General features: G+C 41.5%; 1 protein-coding gene and 1 long non-coding RNA gene across 2 annotated transcripts; one reads left to right on the plus strand and one right to left on the minus strand.

Moving 5' to 3' along the window:
• Positions 1–1,541: 1,541 nt before the first annotated feature.
• Positions 1,542–4,496, minus strand: NR0B1 (nuclear receptor subfamily 0 group B member 1). The gene is made up of 2 exons (XM_067545296.1): positions 3,776–4,496; positions 1,542–1,831 (listed from the first exon to the last, which is right to left on the minus strand). The coding sequence occupies exons 1-2, from the start codon at positions 4,473–4,475 to the stop codon at positions 1,587–1,589; spliced, it is 945 nt and encodes a 314-aa protein (XP_067401397.1). The 5' UTR covers positions 4,476–4,496; the 3' UTR covers positions 1,542–1,586.
• Positions 4,497–11,489: 6,993 nt separating this feature from the next.
• On the plus strand, positions 11,490–26,035 carry LOC137151071 (uncharacterized). Its single transcript, XR_010919159.1, has 4 exons — positions 11,490–11,543; positions 20,905–20,963; positions 23,361–23,418; positions 25,938–26,035. It is a non-coding gene; the product is annotated as an uncharacterized lncRNA (long non-coding RNA).
• The last annotated feature ends 519 nt before the right edge of the window (positions 26,036–26,554 follow it).

Genomic DNA, 26,554 nt, shown 5'->3' on the forward strand with positions numbered 1-26,554 from the left:
AAAATCGCTTTCCACATGGTCCTTGATATTTATCATGGTTCCCATGTTAAGACTGGCTTCCCCCCCAATTCTACATTAAAACCAAACCATTTTCAATATCCCCCCTCCCAACCCATTTTCAATAGCCAGGAGAACTTACTGCAGACTGCCATTGTCAACAGTGGGTTGTTGTCCTACTGTGGCCTTAACAGGATATGCCTTTTAAACTCTTGCTGCAGAGTGCTCAAAGTGGGTGAGATTAGAGAATGGAAATGATCCATATTAGCAGAAATGCGGACAACATGATCTAACAAGTCTTTTTTCATTTTCTGACTTTGGATGATTTGTCTTTGATAATATAATTAACTAGCAGAGAAGGACCAAAAAGAATGTTAAAGCCACAGTCAGTAGGTTAAGACAAGCAAAGAAGGAAACTGAATTTAATTTGAAACCTGAGACACGTATAGGTTATTAAACACAGTGGGCTAGATTCTGACTGCAGTAACAGTGATATAAATGCAGAGTATCGCCATAGTTTCAGTGGAGTAATTCTATGTTACCAGAGGTGGAACCAAGGTCAAAATTCGGCCCACTGATTTCTAATTTTTATAGCAAAGGTGTAGGGGGAAAACAAATCAATTGTCTGTGGTCTACTATTAGTTCTTATGGCTTTGTAAAGAGTTTGCTATGTTTAGAAGATTGAGCTTTTTCCCTAGAGTCCAACATATGCTAAGTAAGGTTTTGTCACAGGCATTGATGTACCTAAACTACTCTTACCAATTTTGAAATGTTTGCAACGCATTATCTAAGGGCTTGTCTACAGGGGAAAATTGACTGGAACTGCTATTATAGAGTAATTTTTATGGTAATGAATGATGATTGTATTTCAGAATAATTACTCTATTTTGGAAGCATACTACTTATTCCAGAATAAAGTGGCTTATTTCAGAATAGAGCATACACACAAGGAGCTATTCCAGAATAGTTATTGCAAATAATTTATTCAGCAATAGTTATTCTGGTCAGTTTCCGCATGTAGACAAGCCTGTAGGTAAATGGTTCCTTAACTATTCAATACAAACCTGATCCAAAGCCTTATGAAGTCAGCAGAAAGCTGAAGTCAATGAAGTCTGTTATGGATATGGCCCATAGTTCAACTATAAAGATCACTGTGACTAGGGCATTTTATTTAGTATGATGGAAATGTGCAAAGTAATTTGGCTCATTTATCCTATGTTTAGCTTTCCAAATAAATGTTTAAAATGTAAAACTACAACAATGCTTAGTGAAAAAGTGGGGGTTGCTCATTTTGAAAACATAACAGCTTAGTGTGATCTTTATTCAGAGACATGATGGAAATATTCAACTCACTTTGGAAACAAACTCTTCATTAACAGTTTAAAAGGCATATTTTCATGGCTGTCCATCCTATTCTGAAAACAATAAGTTTAATAAAAATTAAATGTCAGAACTTGAAGAATATTTTATTATTCAATACAAAAATACTATCTATGTAAAAACAATAAGTTAGTTTATTTACAGTACTTTACACTATTCCGCTCTAGGACTTCCTTAGTAATGGATTTATTTGTATATGATACATGCCTTTATAACTTTGCACAAAGCATCTCCAGCAGCATGTCATCCATGTTCACTGTTCCAATGATAGGCCTAAAGAATAGTTCAGCAATGACATTAGCATTAATGGATCTCAGCAAGGAAAGAACAACATTCAACTTGGCAAATCTGGCCTGGTCCCCTCGATGAATCAGTCTGACGTGTTCATTTAGAGCTTGCTGCGCTTCCCTCTGCAGTCCCTGAATATACTGTACACACTGCAGCCCTGGCAGATCTGAAAGAAAAACAGGAAACTAAATGTCCGTTTACAAAGTTTTTATCTATAAAACAACTCATGGAAGTTGGCCATCCTGCAGTATGCCAGCTAACTGGTAACTCATAAACATCAATATTAGGTTTCTCAGATGAGAAACAAGCCAAATCTTTTGAATGACCTTTCTGCATTAAAATGATTCAGTTAGAAATCGTATTATATTTACCGTGCACGTAGATAGGCACAGATTTTAAGAGTGCAATCCAAAATCTCACCTCTTTGCTGTTCTGGATGTACTGTGCTGCTCCTCATTACGCAACAAATTTAGATTGCAACAATATTTTCAAATACACATCTAATTTTTTTAAAATATAATTTGTAGGTGATAAAATATGGACTGGTATGGATTGTTACCAGTAAGGACCTTCAAGGTGCCAAATATAACATGTACATAGTACAGATAACAATAAAAGGAACTAGTTTGCTAACAACTTGTTGACCACTAGGAAATGCCCTATTCATATTAATGTGTCCTGCTGACAGATATTTTGAAACAAGCTCTAGATTGTAGATAAGCAAGTTAATGCCAAGATGTGAGAGGATGTTTCCTTTCAAACAAAAGGAAATAGGGAGAGTTTGCAAGTTCAATACCTTTCCTTTTTGGTCTAATAGTTTGACAATGTTAATTAAAACATTCCAGTAATATATCAGAGCACAACCAACCACCTTATTACATTTCACGTATGTTTTTAAAGATAAAAATCATAGCTGACTTTATTGTGAAATTATATATAAATATTGCTGTTTAAACAATAAACTATGGATATATACAAGCACTCCTCATTTAGAAATAGAATTTGAATAGTTAGATTAAATCTTGAGATTTGTGTGATGGGGTTTACGACAACCTTCCCAGATCAAGCACATTTTGTTCCACTAATTTTTCTTAACCTCAGTTATGAACTATCAACTGCATACTTTAAGAAACCAATTCATAATGCTTACAGCATGCCCTGTCGAGCAGCAGTTGAATTTGCAAAGTTGCAAGTTATTCAGAAAGACACTAGGGTGACTATTACCTTTCACTAACCAACCTCCATGGATTAACTTTTTATAACAGAAAATGTGTGCAGAAGGTGTAATCCTCAAAGGCAATTATTCACAAAATAAAAAGCACTCTTCCCAGTAGCTATTAGCCATGAATGAACTGTGACTGTGAAGACCCCTATCATACATCTGCTTGAACAGGAAAGAGGATTTTCTAATAAAAAGAAATAAATTTAAAGACAGGTCATTTAGCACCATGGCTTCCAGTCTCAAATTTAATTGGACAAAGAGCTCTCCACAGCTGTGCCACTGCATGGCTTCAGTAAACTATTGTCCTATGCCAACTGGAGGGGTTCCCCTCTTGCTGTAGTTAATCCACCTCCCTGAGATGCAATTGCTAGGTCCACAGAAGAATCACAAGGATTTAGGTTGGTTTAATGATGCTACTCAGAGGTGGGGATTTTTCACACCCCTGAGTGATGCACTTAAACCAATCTAATTTTCTAATGTAGACCAGGCCCAAGTTTTTCTAATCGTTGGGAGGTAGGAACAAGGGGAAATGATAGTCTGCCCCTCTTCTAGGACTGCCAGCTGTCAGGGACAAAAAATGGGCTAGCAGGCTGATCCTGAGCCTATAAACTGGGACAGCTGGCATTGTGTAGCGAGCACCCTTACAGATTTCCCTGGGCAGCTACCCCCCCCCCCCCCCCAAGAGGGCCAATCCTGGGAAGCCCTGCTGGCCACTCTAATTTGAGTGCATCCAATGCCAAGCCCCCCAAAAAAGCTCCAGCTTTCAGAAGTTGCCTGTTGACCAAACCACGGTCAGCGCCTTCACTCAAGCCCCGCTCCAGTCCCACCAGGCGAAGGAGCACATGCAGGGAATGCCCACGAGGGGCGGCAGCCCCGGCCACCACTCACCCGGGTTGAAGAGCACCGTCCCCTTGAGGTAGGCGTACTCCTTGGTGCTGATGTCCAGGCTCCAGCACTTGGCCAGGAAGCCTTTGATGGCCTGGATCTCGCCGGCCGAGGGCAGCTGCAGGCTGCAGCTCGGGGGCTGCCCTTGCCGGCGGTCGGTCAGCAGCCTCTGCAGCATGCTGGGCTCCGCCGTCTCCACCGTCTCGAAGTGCACCCGCTCCTGGGCCAGCCCCAGCACCAGCAGCGGCGCCCAGCCGCTGCGCACCAGCACCAGCTGCTCGTCCAGCGGCAGCTCCCGGAAGCAGGGCAGGCTCTTGACGAAGCGCAGGGTCTTCACCAGCACGGCCGAGGCCGCCTTGCCCGCCACCTGCGGGCTGCGCAGGGCCACGCGCCGCCGCCAGCCGCACGAGCAGCCCGGCCCCGGAGGAGGCGGCGGCGGCGGCTGCGCTGCCTCCTTCCGCGCCTCGCTCTTCAGGATGCGGTAGAGGATGCTGCTGCTCTGCCGCCTGCTGCTGCTGCTGCAGCGCTCCGTGCAGCAGCCGGCCATGGCGCCGGGCCGGGCGGGGCGGGGCGGGGAGGGTCCCCTCCTGCCGGCGGGGCTGAGCCAGAGCGGGACTCGCCGGGCCGCCTCGCCCTGGACTGATTTATACCGCCTGCGTGCAGCGCGCTTGTGTCTCAGCGGGTCAAGGGGGCAGACGCGCATTACTGGCTGCGAAAGAGTCACAGTCCGTCCTCCGCCTCCTCCTGGGCTAGCGCTACCCCCTCCCCTCGGCGCTGCCGCTGCTTCCTAGGGGGAGCCTGCGAGCCGCCGGCCTTTGCGCTCCCGCAGCTGGCCCCTGCCTGGCTGCCGGGCTGTCATTCGCCGGGCTCATCGGCGGCTCGCTCCCTGGGGACTAAAGGGGGGGGGGGGAGCTGCCGGGCGCCTCGCCCCGGCCCGCTTGACGTGCGCTGAAGGGGGGCCTGCCCCTGCCCGCTCCCCCGCAGCTCCTGTGCAGGAGCGTGGGCGGGGAACGGAGGCGACCTCCCCGGCTGCACTGTAAGACGGGACGGCGGAGCTGGAAAGCCGGCTCAGTGGGCTCTGCCCGGCAGCGGGTAGCGCCCCGGGTAATTTAAAGCTGCCATGCCCCAGCAGAAAGCTTGAGGCAGGCCGGCGCCCCCCTCCCAATGTCACAAAAGGATCAATCCACGTGGCACGGGAGGCTGAATATTTCACTGCTACCTGTCAGCAGGTTTGGGAAACCCGGCCCTGCCTTTTATACACCTGCTTCATCTTCCCCAGACCAGGCAGGCTGCTTGCCTCCTTTGTGAGTGCCAACCAAACGGTCCGGTTTGCTTTTAGTGGGGGGGAGGGAAAATGAGTGAAGGGCTTCCTTTCGGTAGAGTCAAATAACAACAGGGTCAAGAAGATCGGTGTTGCTTCTCCCTCTCCTCCCTCATCTTAAACAAGTGTCTTCCGCAAACACTCCCCTTCTGCCGTGTTATCAAATACGTTCAAGGCCTTTTCTGTTTCCATCAAAGAAGGTTAGCAGTGATCGGGCGACTAACACAGTGCACGTCAGTGTAAATGGGGCAGGATCTGAGGCTAAAATAGGGAAGGAATAAGTTCAGAATTACTTAGCCAACTTCGAGGTCTTCAAGTTAGCAAGGTCTGACAAAATATGACCTAGAATACTTAAGGAACTAATTGAAGAGATCTCTGAGCCCTAAGCAATTATTTCTTGAGACCTTATGGAGGACGGGAGAGATCCCAAAATGCAGACCAGCATTAAGTTAGCTTAACTTCAGTACTGGGAAAGATAACAGAGCAAATCTTCAATCAGTTTGTAAGCACCTAGAAAATGAGGTGATAACGGTCAGCATAGGTTTGTCAAGAATAAATCCTGTCAAACCAACCTAATAACCTTCTTTGCGAAGGTAACAAACCTTGTGGATTGGGGGAAAGCTGTAGATATAACCTGTCTCAACTTTAGTAAGTGATATTGTCTCACATGACCCTCTCATAAACAAATCAGGGAAATATAGCCTAGACCAGTGGTTCATGGTCTGTAGGGTCTTTCAAAGTGGCCCGCCGCTTCCTTCCCACTGGCTGCAGAAGGGAGCCACTGCCTAAGGCGGAGCATGTTGCTGTGGGGCTACAAGACCAGTGCAGGCTCCTTGCTGCAGCCAAGGGGACAGGAGATCAGCGCTCTTCTCCCCCTGGCTGTAGCGCTCTGCCTGGGTCCCTAGGCACTGGGTCCCTGCTGGAGCCAGAAAGAGGGGTGCACTGATCTCCCTGGCTGCAGTCTCCCTGGCTGCAGAAGGGAGCCGCTGCCTAAGGACCCAGGCGGAGCGGATGGAGTTATAGGACGCATGCAGTTTCCCTGCTGCAGCCAAGTGGACGGGAGAGCCTTCTCGCTGAACTCCTTCCGTCTGGCTGCAATGGGGGAGGAGGGTTGCTGGCGGAGACTGGTGGCCCTTCAGAGTTGTAAAAATATTTGTGGCTCTTGAGCCAAAAAGGTTGGGAACCACTGACCTAGACAAACCTACTCTAAGGTGGGTGCACCACTGGTCAGAAAATCATAGAGAGTAGTTATCGATGGTTCACAATCAAGCTGGAAGGGTGTATAGAATGGTGGTCCCACAGGGATCTGTCCTAGGTCTGGTTCTATGCAACATCTTCATACAGGATTTGGAAAATGGCATAGAGAGTGTACTTATAAAGTGTGCAGACAATACCAAGCTGGGAGGGGTTGCAAGCACTTTGGAGGACAAGAATAGAATTCAAAATGATCTTGACAAACTGGAGAAATGATCTGAAAAAAATAGGATTACATTCAATAAAGACAAATGCAAAGTAGTGCTCTCAGAAAAGAATAATCAGTTGCACAAATACAAAATAGGAAATGACTATGTAGGAAGGAGTACTGCAGAAAAGGATCTTGGGCAATAGGGGATCATGAACTATGATTCAACACTGTAATACTGTTGCAAAAAAAGTGAACATGGTTCTGGGATGAAGCCGCAGGAGTGCTGTAAGCAAGATGAGAACTAATTCTTCCGCTCTACTCAGCACTGATAAAGCCTCAACTGGAGGTGTCCAATTCTGGGCATCACACTTGGGAAAGATGTGGACAAACAGGAGAAAGTCCACGTGAAAGCAACAAAAAATGACAGACAGTCTAGAAAGCATGACTTATGAGGAAAGATTGAAAAAAACTGGGTTTGTTTAGTGTGGAGAAGAGAAGACTGAGGAGGGACATAAGTCTTCAAATACGTAAAAGATTATAAAGAGGAGGGTGATAAATTGTTCTCCTTAACCACGGAGGATAGGACAGAAGCTTAAATTGCAGCAAGGGAGACATTAGGAAAAATGTCCTAACTGTCAGAGTAGTTAAGCACTGGAACAAATTACCTAGGGACGTGTGGGATCTCTGTCATTGGAGATTTTTAAGAACAGACAAACACCTGCCAGAGATGGTCTGTCAAGGTCTCTTCCAGTCCTACATTTCTAAGATTATAGTATGAACTCTCTCACCAGTAAACATGAGTATTCACTTTAACCCCCATTTTCCAAAGATCAATGATTTTGATTCCAATGGGGATCAGTGTAATGAGGAAATAATCATTACAGAAATCTGGGAAGGAGAGACAAAATGTGCACCTTAGGGAAGATTGTTAACTCACAGACTGGGATCTGCTATTAGTGTGCTCAGGAATTGACACGACTCTCATTTGATAATGACAGAAAGGCTTTAATTACTATACTTATAAACATATAAAATGAGCCCCCAAACCAAAAGTCCAGTATATTTTAGCTGCAAAAGCAATTATCCTCACCAATGCAGGCAAGAGGCAGCAATGGTTTCTTAGCAGCTTCCCCGGAGAGCCTGGATCCCTGGTCTCAGAAGACAGCTGGGCAAGATGGCAGTTCTTGTCAGTTTATTGTCAAGAGTGATTCTTCACTCTTGAAGCTTGCCTGCCTTGCTTATTTCCATTGCTTCTCTTTTATATTCTTAAATCCAATGTTTTTCAAAGCATTTTGGTAATTAACATGAGTAAACACAGGAATTCCAGAAAACAATACAAGAGGGAGAGACCCATGTGCTTTACTTAGAGAAAAAGGCGCTAGCCACCTAGATGTGGTGTTTAGTTTTAGTGTTCCACCCTTCAAACAAAGAGGTATTGGGGTATATGCCTGGGATGGCATCCAGCCATGGGCTTTGATCATAAGGTATTTTGAGAGGTCTGGAGCTATGTAGGTCTAGCAGGCCCTGCATTTAACACATTTCTGTTTACTGCATAGATGAGTTACTCCCAGAGGATAAGTTCATTAGGGAAAATGGTCCAGACAAGAAAGGCAATTAATAAACAGTTACCATAATGAAATACCAGATATACTTTGAGAATAGAAAGACAGCATAGGTGTGTTGCAATGAGAAACAATCACTCCTTTTCAAAAGGGACTCCAGCCACCATTTCACATACTCTGCAATATTCAATTTATTAATTTGGTAGCTTAATTTTATAAGTAGGCCCAGCCTAGCTGAAATTTCATGGTCTATGATGTATAATGGTCCTGTGAAAACATGATTTCCTTCTCATTCTGAATGGGAGATAAGTAATTGTGCTTTCTCAATCAGCCTAATTTAAGTTAACCATGTGCTGTAGGGAATATTGTAATCTATTTAATAAAGAGTTAATTATCTGTGTGTTGTGCAAGAAGGAAATTTGTGAGCTACTGTTCTATTGACTAGAAGAGCCTTGGAATAGATTGAAAGGGAGTTACTTGTTGTAAGTGGTGCTCTCTACTTGTCTGTGGCTGATTTGGTCTAAAGAGCTATCTAAACTGCGAATGAGCCTCTGGATAATACTTCTTGTGTGTTAATAAAAGAAAGCATCTGTTGAAGAAATATAAGTACATGCTCTGTGTTTTGAAAAAACATAAGCCTGGGGCCAGGCTCAGCCTTCAGTTACACCCATGAATCTTATCCAGCTTAGTGAGCATTCATGGGTATAGTTGTGGGCAAACGTCCCTTTAAATATCTTGTACCTTAAAGGGGACATCATTACAAAGGTTCTATATTTAGTATGCAGTACTGTATAAGTGCACTTTATTTATTATGAGTCAACACCAATTTTCCACATGCATATTATCCAAAATTTAGGTTATCCAGAAGCTCCTATAGAATCTGAAATTTATCTGCAACTCTGAAGTTAACATTTCTAACATTCTCCAAGATATATATTTTGTACCTGCCCAGTATTTCAGACCATTGTTGACCCAAGAGTCCTTATCCAGTTTTCCACAGACCTGTGCCATGACCCTTTATTACATTTATTTGCTTATAATATTAACGATGTATTACTACATGCCTCAGAGAAGAAGTGATTGTACATTTTATGACCAGGCATGTTGTTTTACTGCAGTGGAAGGACTATGGGGGAAAACTTCACTAGATATAAGACTTTCATATTTGACAGGCATCCAAAAAAGGCAAATCTGGAACAATTTGGTTATTTTTCTCCCTCTTAATTTTCATTGTATCACAGAAGATAGATATGAAAAATGCCTCTCTGGTTATCTAGTCCATTTCCTTTGCCAGACTCAATTGTTCCCTAAGATATATTCTCCAGAGCTTTTTCCAGTGTAGTTATCACATCTTTTTTCACATCTTCCAGTTGGGTTTCTTTGGGCCAAAATCAGAAGTGAGTCTAACCAAGTCTTAGAAAGTAGAGGCATGAGTCTAAATTGGTGTAATTTATATTTTCTTCTGATTTCTCCAAGTTCTCTTAATTTAGACCCCAATCCTGAATTTGCACATGTGCTTAACTTTACTCACATGAATAATTTCATTGGCTTCAGTGGAACTCCTCACATGACTACAGTTAAGGATGTGTGTAAGTATTTGGAGGACCAGGTCCTTTGATTCCCATAATCTTCCTTATTTAGTGTTAGATGGTGACTTAGAGTACATGCACATTCAGAGATGTAAGGTAGAGTAAGAGCCTTCCTTAAAAATCTGTAAGATTACATAGAATTTGGTCCCTTAAAGGGACCAAGCTAGGGTGAGGAATGGGGCAGAGCCTTGACTGCAGGTATAACCCAGCAGCAAATTCCTCCCCCAATCCTTGGAAGTAAGGGGGCAGCAGGGAAAGAATTATCTCTGTGGGGTGTCCCTGCAGCACAGTTCTATTCTATTCTATTCTATTCTATTCTATTCTATTCCATTTCAGGTATCTGTGGGCCCTATTATTGCATTACCTGTAGAATTTTCACATTCTTTGCTCTTCAACATTCATCCAGCCTTCCTTTTGTATTATACATTTGTCTTTAATACTAAGTTTTCAAAGCCAATGCAGGTTTTTTCCTTTAAAAAAATTAAAGCATCTATATTTTAATATATAAAGCTACAGAGCCAAGAATAAGTGTTTCTGCAAAGAATCTAACATTACCTGAATGTGAGTGAATACTATATCATCTAAACATGAAAAGACTTATACAAACACAGAAAAGAAAAATGTTTTGAACTCTTATAGCAGCCTTGGATATGAAGGTGATATGATGCATTCTTGGCAGTTTTATTTCATGTTAATCTTCGGTGTGTATACACCTCATTGGATAGCACTCCTGTTTCTTGACCAGAGTGCAGAAAGTTCAATTTCAGAAAAGGACTGCCATTCATATTTAATGCTGTCACAGCATAGCAGTGGCGGGGAGATACTTCACTGTTAGGGGCCAGATGCTGAGAGCTGCTGAGCATCTCCACTTCCCACAGAAATACTGTGCTGAGCAACACTTAAGTACATACTATAGTTTTCATCCTTCAAATGAAATGTTAAATTTAGGCCCAGTCTGGTTGGTTACCCAGGTGAAAGTTGAAGATTCCCACGAGTCTTTCTTACCAGTAATCACTGAGCCTGGTACATTGGCCCACATTACTTTTCTCAGTAAATTAGGTTATAATCTGCCAGACTGTGCATGTGTTTTTCTGAATTGCTAGTACTATTTGGGTTCACCCGCCCAGCCTAAAGGGAGGAGCTGCTGAGCCCGGGACTCAACTGATTTGATTACAGGGGACAACGAATGAAAAAACAGGAACGGGCTGAAGGTCAAAGGGCTAAATGAAGGGAACCTGAAGGGGACACTGAGCAGAGTACCCCAGACAGCGCCCACTGCTCCTCAAAAGTCTGAACTGCTAGTTAAATGAGCAGTGAATGGAGATTTGGCTGCATGACTCTATTTGTTTTCCACACAGATCCCTTTCAGCCCATTATGGCTGTCATGTGTGTCCATACCGGTGTTTCTCATCCTTTTCAGGTTGGCAACTCTTTATTCAAAGTCGAAAATTTTCACAATCCACTTACTTTTATAGGAAATGTAAGAGTAAAAATGTATCCATGACAGCATTAATAATAATTGATTTGTGTGCGTGTGTCAAGAGGTTGGCAGAAAATACTTGACCTTGAAATGTAAGGGTATATTGGGAATGCAGGAGTGAGATTTTCTTTGCTTTAGCTTGTAATAAAATTCTTAATGCTTTATGACTCTCCCAACCTGATTGCCCTTCATGACCCTACTGGAAGCAGGGTTTGTGGCAGAGCCAGTCTCCAGGCAATGTAATGAGCACTGCTGGGCTGTAGTAGGCTGCATAATTGACTGTAGCACCTGACTGATTGGAAGAGTCAGCACACTTGCTCTTAAACCCAGCAACACCAGCAGTTCAGCAGTGGCTCAAAGCATTCATCACAGCTGTGCTAGTGCTTGCTTGACCCCAGTCTTGCCATACTCCAGGTAAGCCAGTCTTGACTTTCAGTTCCTGAATTCAGCTCTGACCCTTGGGCTTTGGCACTTGGCCTCTGACTCTGATGCTGGGCTTTGATTCCTGGCTACTGACTCCTACTCCATTAGGCATGACTCCTGCTCCAGCCACTAGGCAGGCTGCCCATGTCCTGGTCAAATGACACCACCCTGCAGCCTTAGGTGACAGGTCCTCAAGGATGACAGTGTTAAGAAGAAAAATTGTAGTTGATTATGAGCTGAAAGTGTGTTTCTGGGCCATGTCTTGCAATTTTTTAAACTGACTTGTTTGAGTCAGTCCCATTGCTATAGGAAGGAGGCAGGTATTGCCACCTCTGTAGCTTGCCTCCTTTTGCTTCTTTCCCAGCCCCGTAGGCAGCTCTGGTATGAGCTATCAGTGCACTAAGCAGCTGCTCTCCCTTCCTTTCTGTAGTTGCTCAACAGCAACTCTGCTGCCCAGCTGCTTAAAGAGGGAGGTCAGAGTAACTGATTGTTCTGTTTCCCCACCATGCTGTGGGATGCTCAGAGAGTGCAGATTAGGAGCTTGACTGGTTCTTTTGATCTAGGGAAGTGCCTAAAGTAGGATGGATCCCCTAACCCTGCACAGCCACCCAAGGCAGTCTAGCAGAAGGGGAAAAAAGGGGGAAACTGAAAACCAGTTACAGCATCCTGATTCTTTGCCCTGGTCCATAAATTACGCCAGCTGGAACAGTCCTCAAAAGAGCACCCACTAGCTGAGGATAGCCTGAGTGTGGCACTTTCCAGCCACTCTCTCCATCTGCCCTCTGATTAGTGCATAATTTGCGAAGAAAGAGGTGCTGGGGCTCAAGCAATAGCATACAGTATATGCAAAGTCATACCTTGCACATCACTGACAGAAGAGGCGCTGGGGTTCAGCCCCGGGATGGAAAGTGGTGCCAGGAATGATTCCCAGCAAGCCTTGGCACAAATTAAACTCTGCCTCTGATATGCCCCCCAGTACCAGAGACTTTGGGGAGGAAAGCATATCAGGAGTTGGCTGGATCTGCTGGGGTCTCCTACACTGATGGAGTCTCTGAGCAGGGATCTGTAGGTTGTTTCCACAGTGGAGCTGATTTTGTGGACCCAGAACTTGGCAGCATCAGGACTGGGGGAGCCAACTGCACAGATCCCTACCGTTGTGCAGACTTTGCTGGACTGCAGTGGACAGGCTGGCAAGAAATCTTCCTGGCAGTCACTTGACCACAACAGAGTCCGACTGACTCAGTGAGTGAGGATTATGTTGTGAATAAGAGTTCTAGGGCTCAACAAGCAGGGCATTTAACTAAGATTGGGGGGTTGGCCATGCTCCTCATACCCTCTGAGTTTTGCAAATTTCACTTTTTTATCTAAATATAAGTTTCTTGTTTTCCCAAATAAAAAAATATTTGTAGTTTCATGTTCCTAAGGACTCCTGAATGCTTACCAGTAGGGAGGAAATGCCTGTGAAGGTAACCAAGGGATTTAGACTATAAACCCTAAAACCTGGCAGTTGACAAGATTTAGATAGGATCTTGAACCAAACATTGTGATTATTTTAACTGGAACACTTAGACATCATTTGAGGTTGGTCCTTTACCACTACTAATGACACTTGGTAGAAGCCTTTACATTCATAAAATATGAGTGTAAAAATTCCTTTAAATTACTGAACTTATTCATTTAATTCATTCATTTAATTTCAGTTACTGAATTTATTATATTTATTTGCCATGATGAGTAAGTTGTTGAAAAACAGATAAGTAGTAGACAAAAAATAAGTTAAGCCTTTTCACTTTATAGCTCAAGGGTGTGACAAAGAGACTATCGCAATATATAGACCAAGTTCCAATGTCAATGGGACGCCATTCAGTATATGGACTCTGAAGACCAAATTACTGTATCAAGACACAGGTGTAATTCTAGCTATTTCTTAGAGACTGACATGTTGTTTGCACTTGTATTTGTGAATAATATCCTGGGATAAAATGCAAATAGTGTGTTTACATCAAATAGAGTTGGGAGTTTGTATGTATTTTATATGTAAATCTACATGTGGGCTTTAGAAATGCCCAAATCCCTCGACACTTCTGAATTCAGGCTTATTTCACTATAATTCAATATTTAAAAGTGCTGTCCTTCTACTAAAGTAACTGATTATATTTCTCATTAATTCACATGTTTTGAGAGAGATGAAATATTTCACCTGCTTTTTATCTTTCTCTGTAAATGAATTTGAGAAATTCATAAATGATATATTAATTCATACCAGAAGTCAGAATCTCTTTTCTGATCTTGTGTATTTGCAAACTTAAAATACATGTATGTAATTTTTTAGCTGATAGTGGCTTCCTTCTCTGCTTAAATTACAATTCACTAGGTTTCTAAATCTGCATATATTTTGGTGTTTTTTTGGTTTTTTTTAACAGCATGGATTCATAAGTTCAGGGCCAAAAGGGACCATCAGATCATCTAGTCTGACAATCTGTATATCACAGGCCTTTAAATTTCATCCATTTACCCCTTTATTGAGCCCAATAACTTTTGTTTGACTTAAGTATACCTTGTTTTTGGCTAAAGCGTATCTTACAGAAAGGCTTCCCTGTCTTGATTTGAAGACAAGAGATGGTGAATCCACCACTTGCCTTAGTAGTTTTGTTCCAATGGTTAATCACCCTCACTGTTAAAAATCTGTACCTTATTTCTAATTTGAATTTGTCTGGCTTCAGCTTCCAGCCACTGGGTCTCGTTATGATTTTCTCTGATAGATTAAAAGCCCTTTAGTACATGGGGTTGTGTTTTTGTTTTTTTTTGTTTGTTTTCCCTGTGAAGGTATTTACACTATAATCGCAGTACCTCTCAATCTTCTTTTTGGTAAACTTGACAGATTGAGCTCTTTCTGTATCTCATTGTTAGGCATTCTCTTCATCCCTCAGATATTTTCATGGCTCTATTTTGCATGTCTCACACTTTTCAACATCCTTCTAAAAATGTGGACATCAGAACTGTATGCAGTATTCCAGTACCAGTCTCACTAATGGCATGTATAGAGATAAAAGCACTGTTCCACTGTTTTATATGTCCAAGGATCAGATTAGTCCCTTTTGCCACAGCATCACACTAGGAGCTCATGTACAGTTGCTTCTCCACAATGACCCCTCAATCCTTTTCAGAGTCACTGCTTTCCAGGATGGAGTCCTCCATTCTGTAGCTGTGGTCTACATTCCTTGTTCCTAGATATATAACTTAGTATTTGTCTGTATTACAATGTGTTTTGTTTGAATGGGCCCAATTTATCAAGAAATCCATAATGCTCTCTTATGACTATCTTGGCCTCATCAGTATTTACCACTCAATCGATCTTTGTGTCGTTTGCAAATTTGATCAGCAATGATTTTATACTTACTTCCAGATCACTGATGATGATATTGAATCGTGTCCGGCCTAGTACCAATCCCTGCAGAATCCCATAGAAACAGCCCCATTCAATGATGACTTCCCATTGATAGTTACTTTTTCAGAACTTTGTTAGATAGTTCTTAATCCATTGAATGTGTGCTAAATTGATACTGTATAGTGCTATTTTTTTTAATCAGAATACTCTGCAGTACTAAGTCAAATGCCTTTATAAAAAGTCTACATTACACCTGTGCAGTTACCTGTACCACTTTAATATATATAAGCTCATCAAAAATGAATCAGGTTTATTTGACAAGAATGGTGCAAGTAGGAAATGGAAATCAGAGAAAAATCCTAAATCTATACCACTAGAGCTATACTGTGGCAACCCAGCATTTGTGTGGGTAAAGTGTGTAAGCAGGAGTAATTTCTATCTGGTGTCTCTAAAGAGCATGCTAGATAGTGATGTGATGGTGGAAGCCTAAAGTGGTCGGTCTGCAATTGGTAAATGACCTGTTTTCTTCCCAATCCACATATAATACATTTTCAGTTTTCCCATCCCATGGGAATTTTTGACCTTTCTAAAAATGTTTCCCATCTCCAATTGAGACTAAATGTCAAAATCTCAAAGATTTTCATGAACCAAAAATCCAAAAGAAATCTTCATTTGGGGCAATTGAAGCATGTCATTTTGATAAATTAAAAACTTTTTTTTTTATTTTGACCCTTTTTAACCTTTTTTAGTAGAAATTTACTAAAATTTCTAAACAAAAAGTCATTTCAGTTTAAAAAAAACCAAACAAACCTTAACCTTTCTTGTTCAACAATGTCAAAATAGTCTTTACTTTTTTTTTTTTTTTTATTTAACCCAAAATTTTTCAAGTTGGGTGTTTAATTGAACAAAAAATTGTTTCACGAATAGTTTGTTTCAATAAATCAGCATTTTCAGTGGAAAATACTTAATCAAAAACATCCTGACCCACTTTAATTTATATGCACTATTAATATTACAAAAAGATTTGCATTGATGCCACACCTGCTAACCTATCTGAAAAAATTCCTTTCTGACTTGATTAGGATGCAATGGCTGATAGCAATTCTGGTCAAATATGTTTCCTGCTGTCTGCTGTGAAGTAGGTGTTTTGTTGCTACTTATACTGTCTTATATAAGTAGATAGACCACATTTGGAGTCACATAACATATGAATGACCAGATCAGTGTCCTGGCCTCAAGGCTGGATTTAGGAGCAGGTGATACAGGGGAGCACCTGGGGTGCACTGGGCTCAATGTGCTGTTTTTTGTTTTGGCAACAAAAGGGGGAAAAGAGACTGACATGGCTTGCTAGTTTATCACTTGAAAATGCCACTGGCCAGTCTTTGGATCTCTGATGCTGTGCTTCAGTTTGTGAGGGTAAATGTGAGGAAAAACAACCTTTGGAACTAAAGGACTAGGGTTAACATTCTAAGGCTGTCACCTACTGTAACTCTATTTAAAACTGGTCCGGTTATGTACTGGTTAGTACATTTCAGTTATTCTTAAATTTAAAAAGTTTCTATCAGTTTACAGGAAACAATTTTTTTTTATTTGCTTATATATGGCATGAATACATACATTTTCAGACTAGGATCTGTAAATCTGTATCTTCTTGTATGACCTGGATAAATCATGCATGCAAATTGCACATCAAAATCGTGAAATGGGCTACAAATGCAATAAAAAATAAGGTATTCAAAAGTTTAACAAATGGAGGTGGGGGCACCAAAGACTCTCCTCGCCTGGGGCGCCATTTGGTCTAGGGCTGGCCCTGCCTGGCCTTTATCAGAGAGAGGCTACTGTGGGATATACTTTAGAGGAAGGTTGAAGAAACTGAGGATAATTTGTGGAAAAGCTATCTCATAGAGAAAGTTTCCTCCTAACCTATATCAAGTAACTTGTCTGATGGGAAGCAGTGTTGCCTAGGGGACAGAGCACTGGACTATGATTTAGGAGACCTGGGTTCTATTCCTGACTCTACTAATGAACTTGGGCAAGTCACTTTACCTCTCTGTGCCCTGCCTATTTGTAAAAGGGAGATAATGATACTGACCTCCTTTGTAAAGCACTTAAGAGGTAGATATTATAATTGTTTGATTTATATCCCATATTTTTCCTCTCTAAAGTTAATGTGGATGTTCTTATCAACTCTATCCATGGCTAGTCTTGGCCTCAATGCTATCTTTTGTCAGTGAGTTCTAGGGGCTAATTATGCATTGTGTGTGGTAGGGAATTCTTTTAACCATTCTAAATTTGATACCTTTAATTTTCACTGACTGTCCCAGTGTCCCCTTATTTTTGTATTATGAGACAGTGTAAATAGAGCATATGACTGACCTTTTCTATATCTTTCAATATTCTGTATACCTCTATCATATCCGCATTCATTCATCTTGTTTTCAGTCTCTGTTCATATGGAAGTCTTTCTATGCCTCAGATCATTTATTTGCTTATATCTGTCCATTTTTAGTTACATCATCTCCTCTTCTGGTGCCAGCTCTGGATGTGCCTGTGTTAGCCATGCTCCTTTTCTCAAACACCTTCCTCTGCCTCTCTGCTACACCATCCTGAGCATAATTCTTACAGAATTCTTAGCATAATTCCTCTTACACTGTACAAGCTGTTATTTTGTGACCATCTCCTCAGGACACTCAGAACTGTAAGCATTGTTCCCTTCTGCCTCAGCAAGGAAGAGCTTTGCTGGAACATAAACTGCGTGTCAGCTCCCTGCCACCCCAGTTTATCCACCTGACCAGCAAACTCCTTGAGACCTGTAAGTCTTAACCTTGCCTTGCAGGTAACAGACAGAGAACCCGCGTTCCCCAGAGTTGTCTCTGCAAGGTCCAGTCCCTCTCACTGGACAATCACAGAAATTATTATGTTTGCTGCATCCAAAGATACAGTGCATACTCCAGTCTGTTGCTTTAATCAAGGACTGACACTTTAAAATCAATATAACAGCAAAAACTAAGTTTGTAAATAAGTTTTATAAATAAAAAAACCAGATTTAAGTAATAAGCAAGAAAAAAAGAGACTGTTATGGTTACAAACACAACAAATGTAACATGCTTTCTAATGCCTAAAATTTAATTCTAGCAAGCTGTCATTGTCTCAATAGCTTTTTTTCATTTACATCAAAATAACAGCATCTCCAGCCCTTCGTGGTAGGAGGATCCAACTTTCACAGACTCGGTGTGCTGTCCCTTTTGTTCCCAAAGTGATGAGTAACTAAGGGGTTCTCTTCTCTCCTTTTTATAATCCAGTCAATCTTTGGAATGGTATCCCTAGATAACATTTTTCTCCCCTGCTGCCTGTGCTCCAGGAAGCTAATATCATACTGTCTTCTCATCCTCCTGATACCTGGTGTTTACCTCCGATGCAAATATACTTTCATTGTCTCTGACTTAGAAAGCAGGACCCAGGCAGATTGGCAAATCCATATTCCTTTATCTAGGACAAACTTGTTTGTTCTCTCCGCAACATATTTTAAGAACATATGCTGGAAATAGAGACATGATTCTTTGTACACAACTCATCAATACATCACACAGTGATGGTACTGAGCAGAGTGTCACCAGCTTTCACAAAAAACCTTACTTGATACATTTTTTTGTAGTACAATAACATTGTACACAATCTGATTCAACTGCTTCATCTATGGGGCTCAAATTCCCTGTTCTCCCTCCCTGGGGTGTTTGGACCCTGATTATCACATGTACCCTCTACAGTATTTGGAGATGTAACATGCATTGCCTGCTCTGAATTTTTAACCCAGAGTGTTGTACTGACATTGCATTGCAATGTTTATTCCATATTATTTCATCATCATGAGATATCATCATCACCACATGTAGTAGCAGTACAATACAACAACATATTATCATAGATCTGCAATTCCATTTGAAGTGATAGCTTCTTTCCTCTTCTTTTCAGCTGCTAGAATGGGCCAGGAGTAACTGAAAGGCCCTGGCGGCTTCAATTTATTTGCTTAGTGCTCTCCACTGTTTAGCATATGTTATGCAATGTGCAGAGCAGTGGGAGTCCTACCATTGGACTTACAAAAATAAAATAAATGAACTACTAACCTTCATTTTGTGAAACTCTCTAAAGCTGAATTTAAAAGCTTTAAACTGTAAAGCTGTTTATATCTCTATCCAGATCCATACAGAAGCAGTTGCCTACTCATGATATTTTGGCACATGGTTCATACCGACTTTTGAGTGCATGAGGTTGGCTGTACCATTACAGTAGATAAATTTGCAACAGTGAAACTAACCTGATGTAGTTACACCTGTGCAAACTCCTAACATGGACATGTAAAGCAGGGTTTGCATTGGTGCTATTTAATCCAGTAAACTATTTCCTTTTGGGGTTTGCAATGGTGTAGTTATATTCATGTACTTAGACAAGTGCAAATTTCTTTAACATTGACAGTGCCCTAGAGGGCAGTGTCTGTGTCTGTCTGTCCTTTCTCTCTGCCTAGTCAAATGTTCTCTCTTTCCCTGCACAATAAGTGGTGTGTAACTAGTTTAACTGAGAAGTACCCATGAACATACAGAGTTCTTTTATTATGCATATACCAGAGATTTGTCAAAGGTGAAACCAGAGCTCCAGAAGCATTAATTTTACAGTTCTACAGAACAATTCAGTAAACTGTTGCATGTCTATAGGGTTGCTTTCATTCTTGTGTGAAAGGGTCAGACCATTCATTATCACATTTTTGTTAGAAGATCTTGTACTAGTCATCTGTTTTCCCAAAGAACATTTGTATGAGTTGTCTAACCTAAATGTACCTCTGAGTCAGCCTTTCTCTGCACTAGAAAAGGCATACATTATACACATACTGAGGCCTGATACAAACTTAGAAGTTATGCTGGTATATCTATATAAGTTAGGAGGGTAGGAAAAAATCACATCCCAACCCAACATAGTTATGCCAGCAAACGTTCCAGTGGAGAGAGAGCTTATATCAACAAAAGCATTCTTTTGCCAGTATAGCTTACGCTAGTGCCCTGAACAAAATAAGCTATGCCAATATAACTGCATCTGTACTTTGCCTTTTGCCAGCACAGCTATGTTGATTAGGGGTGTGATTATTTTTTTTTCCCCACTCCCCATCGTCTGAACTGACATAGCCATGGCGTGCATGTGCGTGTGTAAAATGCATGTATAGGAAAGAAGAAAAAAGAAATATTTAAGCCCTTAACTGAAATGGCATGAACAAGTAAGTTGTTGGTTTTTAGTAAAATACCCATATTTATTAATAGGCAAAAAAGACTTAATTGAGCCCAACTCTGCTGTTTCACATGGATATAAGTGAACTGCTAGGGCTGACATGTCTTGGTTCACTTTGTCACACTTCAGGGCTACTGGACCTGTACTCCCCTTCTATAGTACAGCAAGGGCACCCACAGTCAGGCTTCCATCTCCCCTGTCAGTCACCTCTCTTGGGTGGAGACAAGTACCCCAGTCAGTAGGAGTGAGATATCTCCAGACTGAACAGTTCCCTGCCTTTGCTGTGCTATTCGTAGCAAAAGACAGGCTGCCTAAGCAAGCTTCTCTTGCCTTGTCTTCAGAGACTAATAACAGAGTGATTGCCAGCAGTTGTAAGTTATCACACAGCACTTTCTGTGCAAACCTATTTTACGCTTAAAGTAAAAGCACCACAGGGAAAACAATAAAAGAACCTACACACACATGCCAATAAGCTTATCCGAGATCACCCCACCCTAACTTGGGCTCTCTGGGAGCAGTCCTTCAAAACCCCATGCAAGGGGTTGCCTTATGGTTTTAAGTTCATCACAGCTTCAGCTCAGAACCGACACCCTCATGACATGCTTAGTCCACCCGTCACACAGTTTAGGAGCTTTTGATTTGGAGTTTCCTGGAGCAGGTAATTGGCAGACAACTGGTTTCTCTCCCCAGGGCATAACTTCAAATGGATGGAGTTCAAGGGGGTCTCTTTCATTCTCTTCACCCTCCAGGTGAGAAATCCACTTTACCTGCATTGTCCCAAACAGTGCTTTGATGTTCTTAACATTTATATTAGTCAAGATCCTAGAAAAGTTACATACAATCCTACTGTAACACATAAACAATTGCATTTTTAATACAATGGACCCAAACAGTATTAAACCTATTTCAATAAAGGTTTGACTTAAGCTTTACTGAATTATCTTAATTCCATAGGGTTTGTCCGAGATATTGCAGGATATTGTCTTTCTGTCACACACTTCACAGAATGTTCTTGAATCACTATAAATGAGTACAGTAGTTCTCAAAACAGTAGTATAAATCTTACTTAAAAAAAAAAAAAAACCAAGAATCGTGCTATTTCAGATTCAGCTAATCAATATGGGTTGATTCAGAGGCTACTGAAATAATCCTAATTAGACAGAAAAAGGTTGTGATGTTCCCTTCTGCAGTCTGGACTGGCAAAAAACTGTGTCACCCCAATCCCTCACTCCTGGAGCCTGTCTTGCAGTTGCTCTGCTGTATGAACCCCCGTTCCTGGGTCAGCGTGCACACTGCCTCTTGCAAGCAAGTAGCCCTCAATTCAATGAGTGAGTGCTTCTGGCCAGCCACTTGTGGGTTTATGCAATAGAATAATCCCAGCAAACATTCCCAGTCCCAGATGCAACCCTAGGAACCTCCGTTTTCCTGTCTTCTGAATAATGCAAGCTCATGATCAGTTCGTCAATTTCTCTGATAAATTGACACACACCAGCCTGGTCACTCTAAATGAAGTCTCTAACACACTAAACCACATGTACTGATGTAGATCGAACAAATTTATGAAGTACAGAAAGATTTAAAGTGATTATAAGTCAGAGAAAAACAGGTCAGATTTGATTAAATGTGAATAAAAGGCTAATCGCATTCTGAACTAAGCTTAACACTTTCAGCAACCTTACAGTCTTAGATAACTTTCTCACCACCGTGTGGTTGGTCCACCTCCAATCAGGCCTTCCCTCTGTCAACACTTCAGTTGCTTTATGTTGTTTTTAGATGGGATGGAAGACAGAAAGAGAGAGCAAAATCTCTCCTTTTTAACATGTTTCTTCACCTCCCTCTGGGGCTTTGCCCCCCTCTTTCAGGGTCAGGTGACAGACAGACAATCTCCTGTATGACTTCCTCCACTTGAGTCAATGAATGTTCCCGTATCGATGCTTAGGCTAGTCCATTGTTCCTGGAAGATCTGGTTTGTTTTATGCATGCCTTAGTGAAGCGTGACCTGCCTCTTTGCTCTTGAAGCGTTTTTGCCTGGATCGGTCTCAAACAATGAGACACATGTTTGGGAATATTACATAACAGAGTCTCATAACCATACATATGACAGTTACAGCCAACGTATCTCTATAACAATAAGGTTTAGTATGCCATGAGCATTCCAAACACATCTTACATGACATACTTTGCATTAAACAATACACAATCACACCATAAGGTTGCACAGGGGGGTGCAGTGTGTCACAGAGGCTAACTGTGTTCTTCCATGAACACCATTTAAGCAACTTATTTTAGAAATTAGTGAGCTTCCATAAGAGAATGCCATAATATTTTAAATCCTGTTTATTTATAACTTTAAAATGGCAAATGTGCTACATCTTTTAATGTCTATATTCTTTTGTCTTGTTTCATTTAATATACTGAGCTGAAAGCAAACTAAATTTTTCTCTTCTACTGTGGTATATAATTCTCTACAAGAATTATGGGCTATATTGCTACCCCTTTAGATTAGGTTAACATTAAGGACTTGCCATTCTAGTGGAACCAACAATGTGAAGAAGCATAGGTGGTTGAGGCAAGTAGGAGTTCTCTCTCTTTTCTGCATTCTTTACCATAGTATATGAACTCATGCAACACTCATCCAGCAACAGAGAGGGAGGATGAGAGAGTCGCAGGTACTGTGAGAAGGTGGATTATAAGAGAGGAATGTGGATGAGGGAGGATTAGAAGATGACTATAGATTTAAGGTCAGAGCAAGAGTATGCGATGAACAAGTAAAGTAAAAAAATGAGGAATAGTAATGAGAGGTTTTTGAGAAGAAGTAAATACAAAAAGCTGAGTAAAGTAGAACACTCATGATGAAGAAAATAGAATAAAGGAGCAAGAAATACAGTAGGATTTGGCCCATGAGAGAGTTGTTTTTGTTTTTGTTTGTTTTAAAAAAAAAAAAAAATTAGAGCAAAAAACAGTGAAAGGATGGGGTCCAGAGAAAGCAGAAAAGTGCCCAAAGTCATAAATATTACTTCTTCCACACTCCCCTTTCAGTAGTGTGTTCTGATGTTACTTTCTGAAAGGAACAGGGAAGGGAGGGAGCAGCTGGGTTGCAGTGGGGAAGAAGGATCAAAAGGCATCCCTTTCTCTCCCTTCCCCAGCTGTCCAAACCATCTTGCATCCATCTTCCTGACTGCAGTCAAATGTATCCTTCTACAGGTAATTCCAAGTTTTTGTTTGAAAAGCATGGCTATCTTTCCGGAAGAAAGGGTGAGAATTCTCCTCTGATGAAATAAATCAATTAAATAGTGAGTCTCACCATTTATTTTGTGCACCAGCCATGTGTGCTCAGTGTATATTACATATACCAATTGCAAAATAATATATATTCTGAGAAGGGGGGAGGACACTAAAAGGTCATTGTTGAGTGACCACTATGGTGTCTCTTTCTTCCATAAAAAAATGTCTTTGAATTCAAATCTTTTACTCTTTTCAAGGACCACTCTTCTTTCTACACTCTTACCATCACAGAGCATATTGTTTCCTTGGACTTTTAATCTCAGGAGTGCAGTGCTTCAAAAACACGCTCTGGTAAAACTCTGAGAAGTGAGCACTTAGGTATTGTGGTCTACAAGCAGCTAAAGCATCTAGCAATCACATGAGATGTTCCAGGAATATGTGTGGCTGTTAATTCAAAGTAAACTGCAGGTATTTTTATTAACAACAATTCTAGTAGGGACAAGCCATCCTTTACACTGGTAATTCCTCTGTTAAAGGTAGGAAAGTGAGTCTGAAATAATGGAATAGTGGGGTGTAGTATTCTCCTTTGTCTTCTGCAGAACCTGCAAAGTGTTCTGATAGTTACACTATGGATTCCAGGGAATCTCTGGAGATCTTGTCCTCTGGATAGTCTTTCCCCCAAATCCCACAGCAACACAATTCTTGAAAGAGCTTTGCTATCATGGCCCGGCTGAGTGTTGCTGCTTTGTAAATCTTCCCTCATGGGGGAAGAGGAATTCATTTTCCAGTGGGTAAGAATGGACATTAAAGGTGGACCCAGTCAGCTTTAACTTACATGGGGAGTCCTTATAGGACTGAAGAATGAGGGCGCTATTGAAGCGTCTGCTCTCATGCCAGAGGCAGATCCCTGTGGAGTTCCTGTAGAAGGGCTTCCACAGGGTTGGGAACAAGAAGCAAGGAAAGATCCACAGTGGAAAGGCACACAAAGAGAAGAGGGAAGTAGCATGATGGTCTAGTGGCATCGGAATTCCAAACTAAGGCTGGTCTCTCACTCCTGGGGAGAAGCAGGAGCTAGAAGTACTGCAGATATAGAGCACTCTGTGGGTATTTCTACCTTGCAATAAAACAATCACAGGTGGCCCGAGTCCACTGAGTGAGGCCTGGGCTGTGCGGCTATAAAACTGTGGTGTAGAAATTCAGATTCTGGCTGGAGCCTGGGCTCTGGGACCTTCTCTCTTCTGTGGTCCCAAAGCCTGGGCTTCAGCCCAAGCCCAAACACCTAGACTGCAATTGTGAGCCTGAGTCAGCTGACCCTGGCCATGCCATGCTGTGGGTCTTTCTTTGCAGTGTGGCCATGCTCTGTCTGTCCTTGAGGCATTCTGTAGCAATGTTCTCTAAGTAAATGAAAGAACAGCGTTAATGAGAGATTGAGGGAGCAACAGCCAGGTCCTGTGGCCATATAATGGCCTTTTGAAGAAGGGGAAAATGAAGGTTACTAGAAAACCACCACTCAAAAATGGGCAGAGACTGAAGTACAAGGCAGAGAGAGAAGTTCAGAAACAAGACTGCCGTGTGAGGGAAGAAGAGACTAGCAGAATAAACTGGGGGAGTGATTGGGGAGGAAAAAGAAATGCACAAAAATTCGAGAGAGAACAAGAGAACTAAAAAAGATAAAAAGCTAATTTAAGTGAGGATTCAGTCTGAGATTTGTGTTTGGGTTGGTTGGTTGTTTTTTGTTTTGTTTTTGGCTGTTTGATTGTCAAAAGAAATGTAGCGTCTGATTTCCCCACCATGTTAAAGCAGTGTAACTATGTCAGTACTAATGGAGTTACACTGGCGCAGAATTGGTACAATGCAGAAGTGAAAAGAAACCCATTCTCAAAGTATCTGTGATGTTTGATGCCATGGGTGGCTACACTTCCCTGGTGAGTGATCCCATTATGTAGTTTATATAAGCACTGCAGGACCCTAACATGGAAAGTGTATTATAGAGCTATAAGAAAACGGTCCCTGGCTATTTTTCATAATGTTTAGATTCTCTAGTGCTGTTATTCTAATACAGTCAAGACTTCAGTTGCATGGCTTATACAGCTGATGTTGTAACAGCTTCAATAAAGTTATTACAGGATCAGTGCAAATGCTACTTAAAGTATATCAAGTGATGTATATAGATCCATGGGTGTTCATTATGTTGTTGTTCTCTTGTGTTTCCATTGACAGCTGTTACAATGTCACTGATAATGCCTGAAATAACTACACCATCTTAAAAGAAGAGCTTAAATGCCACAAAATTGTGTGGGAGATCATTTTTAAAGTTTGAGAATTAAAAGGCAGAATTCTGTGAGCATTTGTCTTCCTGAATAACGCTGTTGTGCCTAGGGGCTGTAATTTACTAGGCTTCTAATTACCGTATAATCCTGATGCATGGAATTTGTTGTTATATCATGGGAGAGAATGGAGAACTCATTCTAAATTTTTTTGCCTTGTCTGGTTTACAGGTACTCTGAAGACACTGTGGTTTTCAATGTAATACTGTCCTGGTATGCTGTTTTCTACATTAAATGTTTACTGTTATCTACAGCTGTCAATAAAATTCTCCTTAGTAAGCCTTCTTGTGTGAGGAAGTGCTCATCGCTGTGCATAAGGGTTGCACAATTGAGCCCAATGAGACCATAGACTGCTCTTGGATTACATCAGTGATATGATCTGCTTTTTATTATTTGCACGATGATGGCAACTAGAGGCTCCAGCTAAGACTGGGGTTACATTGTGATTAGGTACTCTGCAGCCCACAGCAAGAGACAGTTAGTTACAATCTTACAATCAAAATTGACAAATGAGAGAGGCAGGCAGGGAGGGGAAACAGAGGTGAAGTGACTAGCCCAGTGTCATGCAGCCAGTCTGGAGTAGAACTGGAAATAGAAACCAAGGGTCACATTCTGGCTCCCTTGAAGTCGAGTGGAGTTTTGCCATTGACTTCATTGGAGCCAGGATTTCAGCCCAGATCTCCTGACTGCCAACCCAATCCTTGATCCACTGGACCACAGTAGCAGTAAGTTACAGCTTGGTTATAAAATATCTTAAGCCTTTGTAAATATTGAGCATGTGCTGACTT

This window comes from Emydura macquarii, unplaced genomic scaffold, assembly GCF_026122565.2.
Source record: "Emydura macquarii macquarii isolate MOO-44397 ecotype Brisbane River unplaced genomic scaffold, CSIRO-AGI_Emac_v2 contig_1043, whole genome shotgun sequence".
In the NCBI taxonomy this organism is placed as follows: Eukaryota; Metazoa; Chordata; order Testudines; family Chelidae; genus Emydura; species Emydura macquarii.

What these genes read in the sequence shown, in the direction of transcription:
- NR0B1 (XM_067545296.1), bottom strand. Translation starts at nt 4,475, where the DNA reads ATGCGCGTCTGCCCCCTTGACCCGCTGAGACACAAGCGCGCTGCACGC. An exon ending in GACGGTGCTCTTCAACCCGG is followed by an intron (nt 1,832 to 3,775) that starts GTGAGTGGTGGC and finishes TTTTTCTTTCAG; the next exon opens with ATCTGCCAGGGCTGCAGTGT.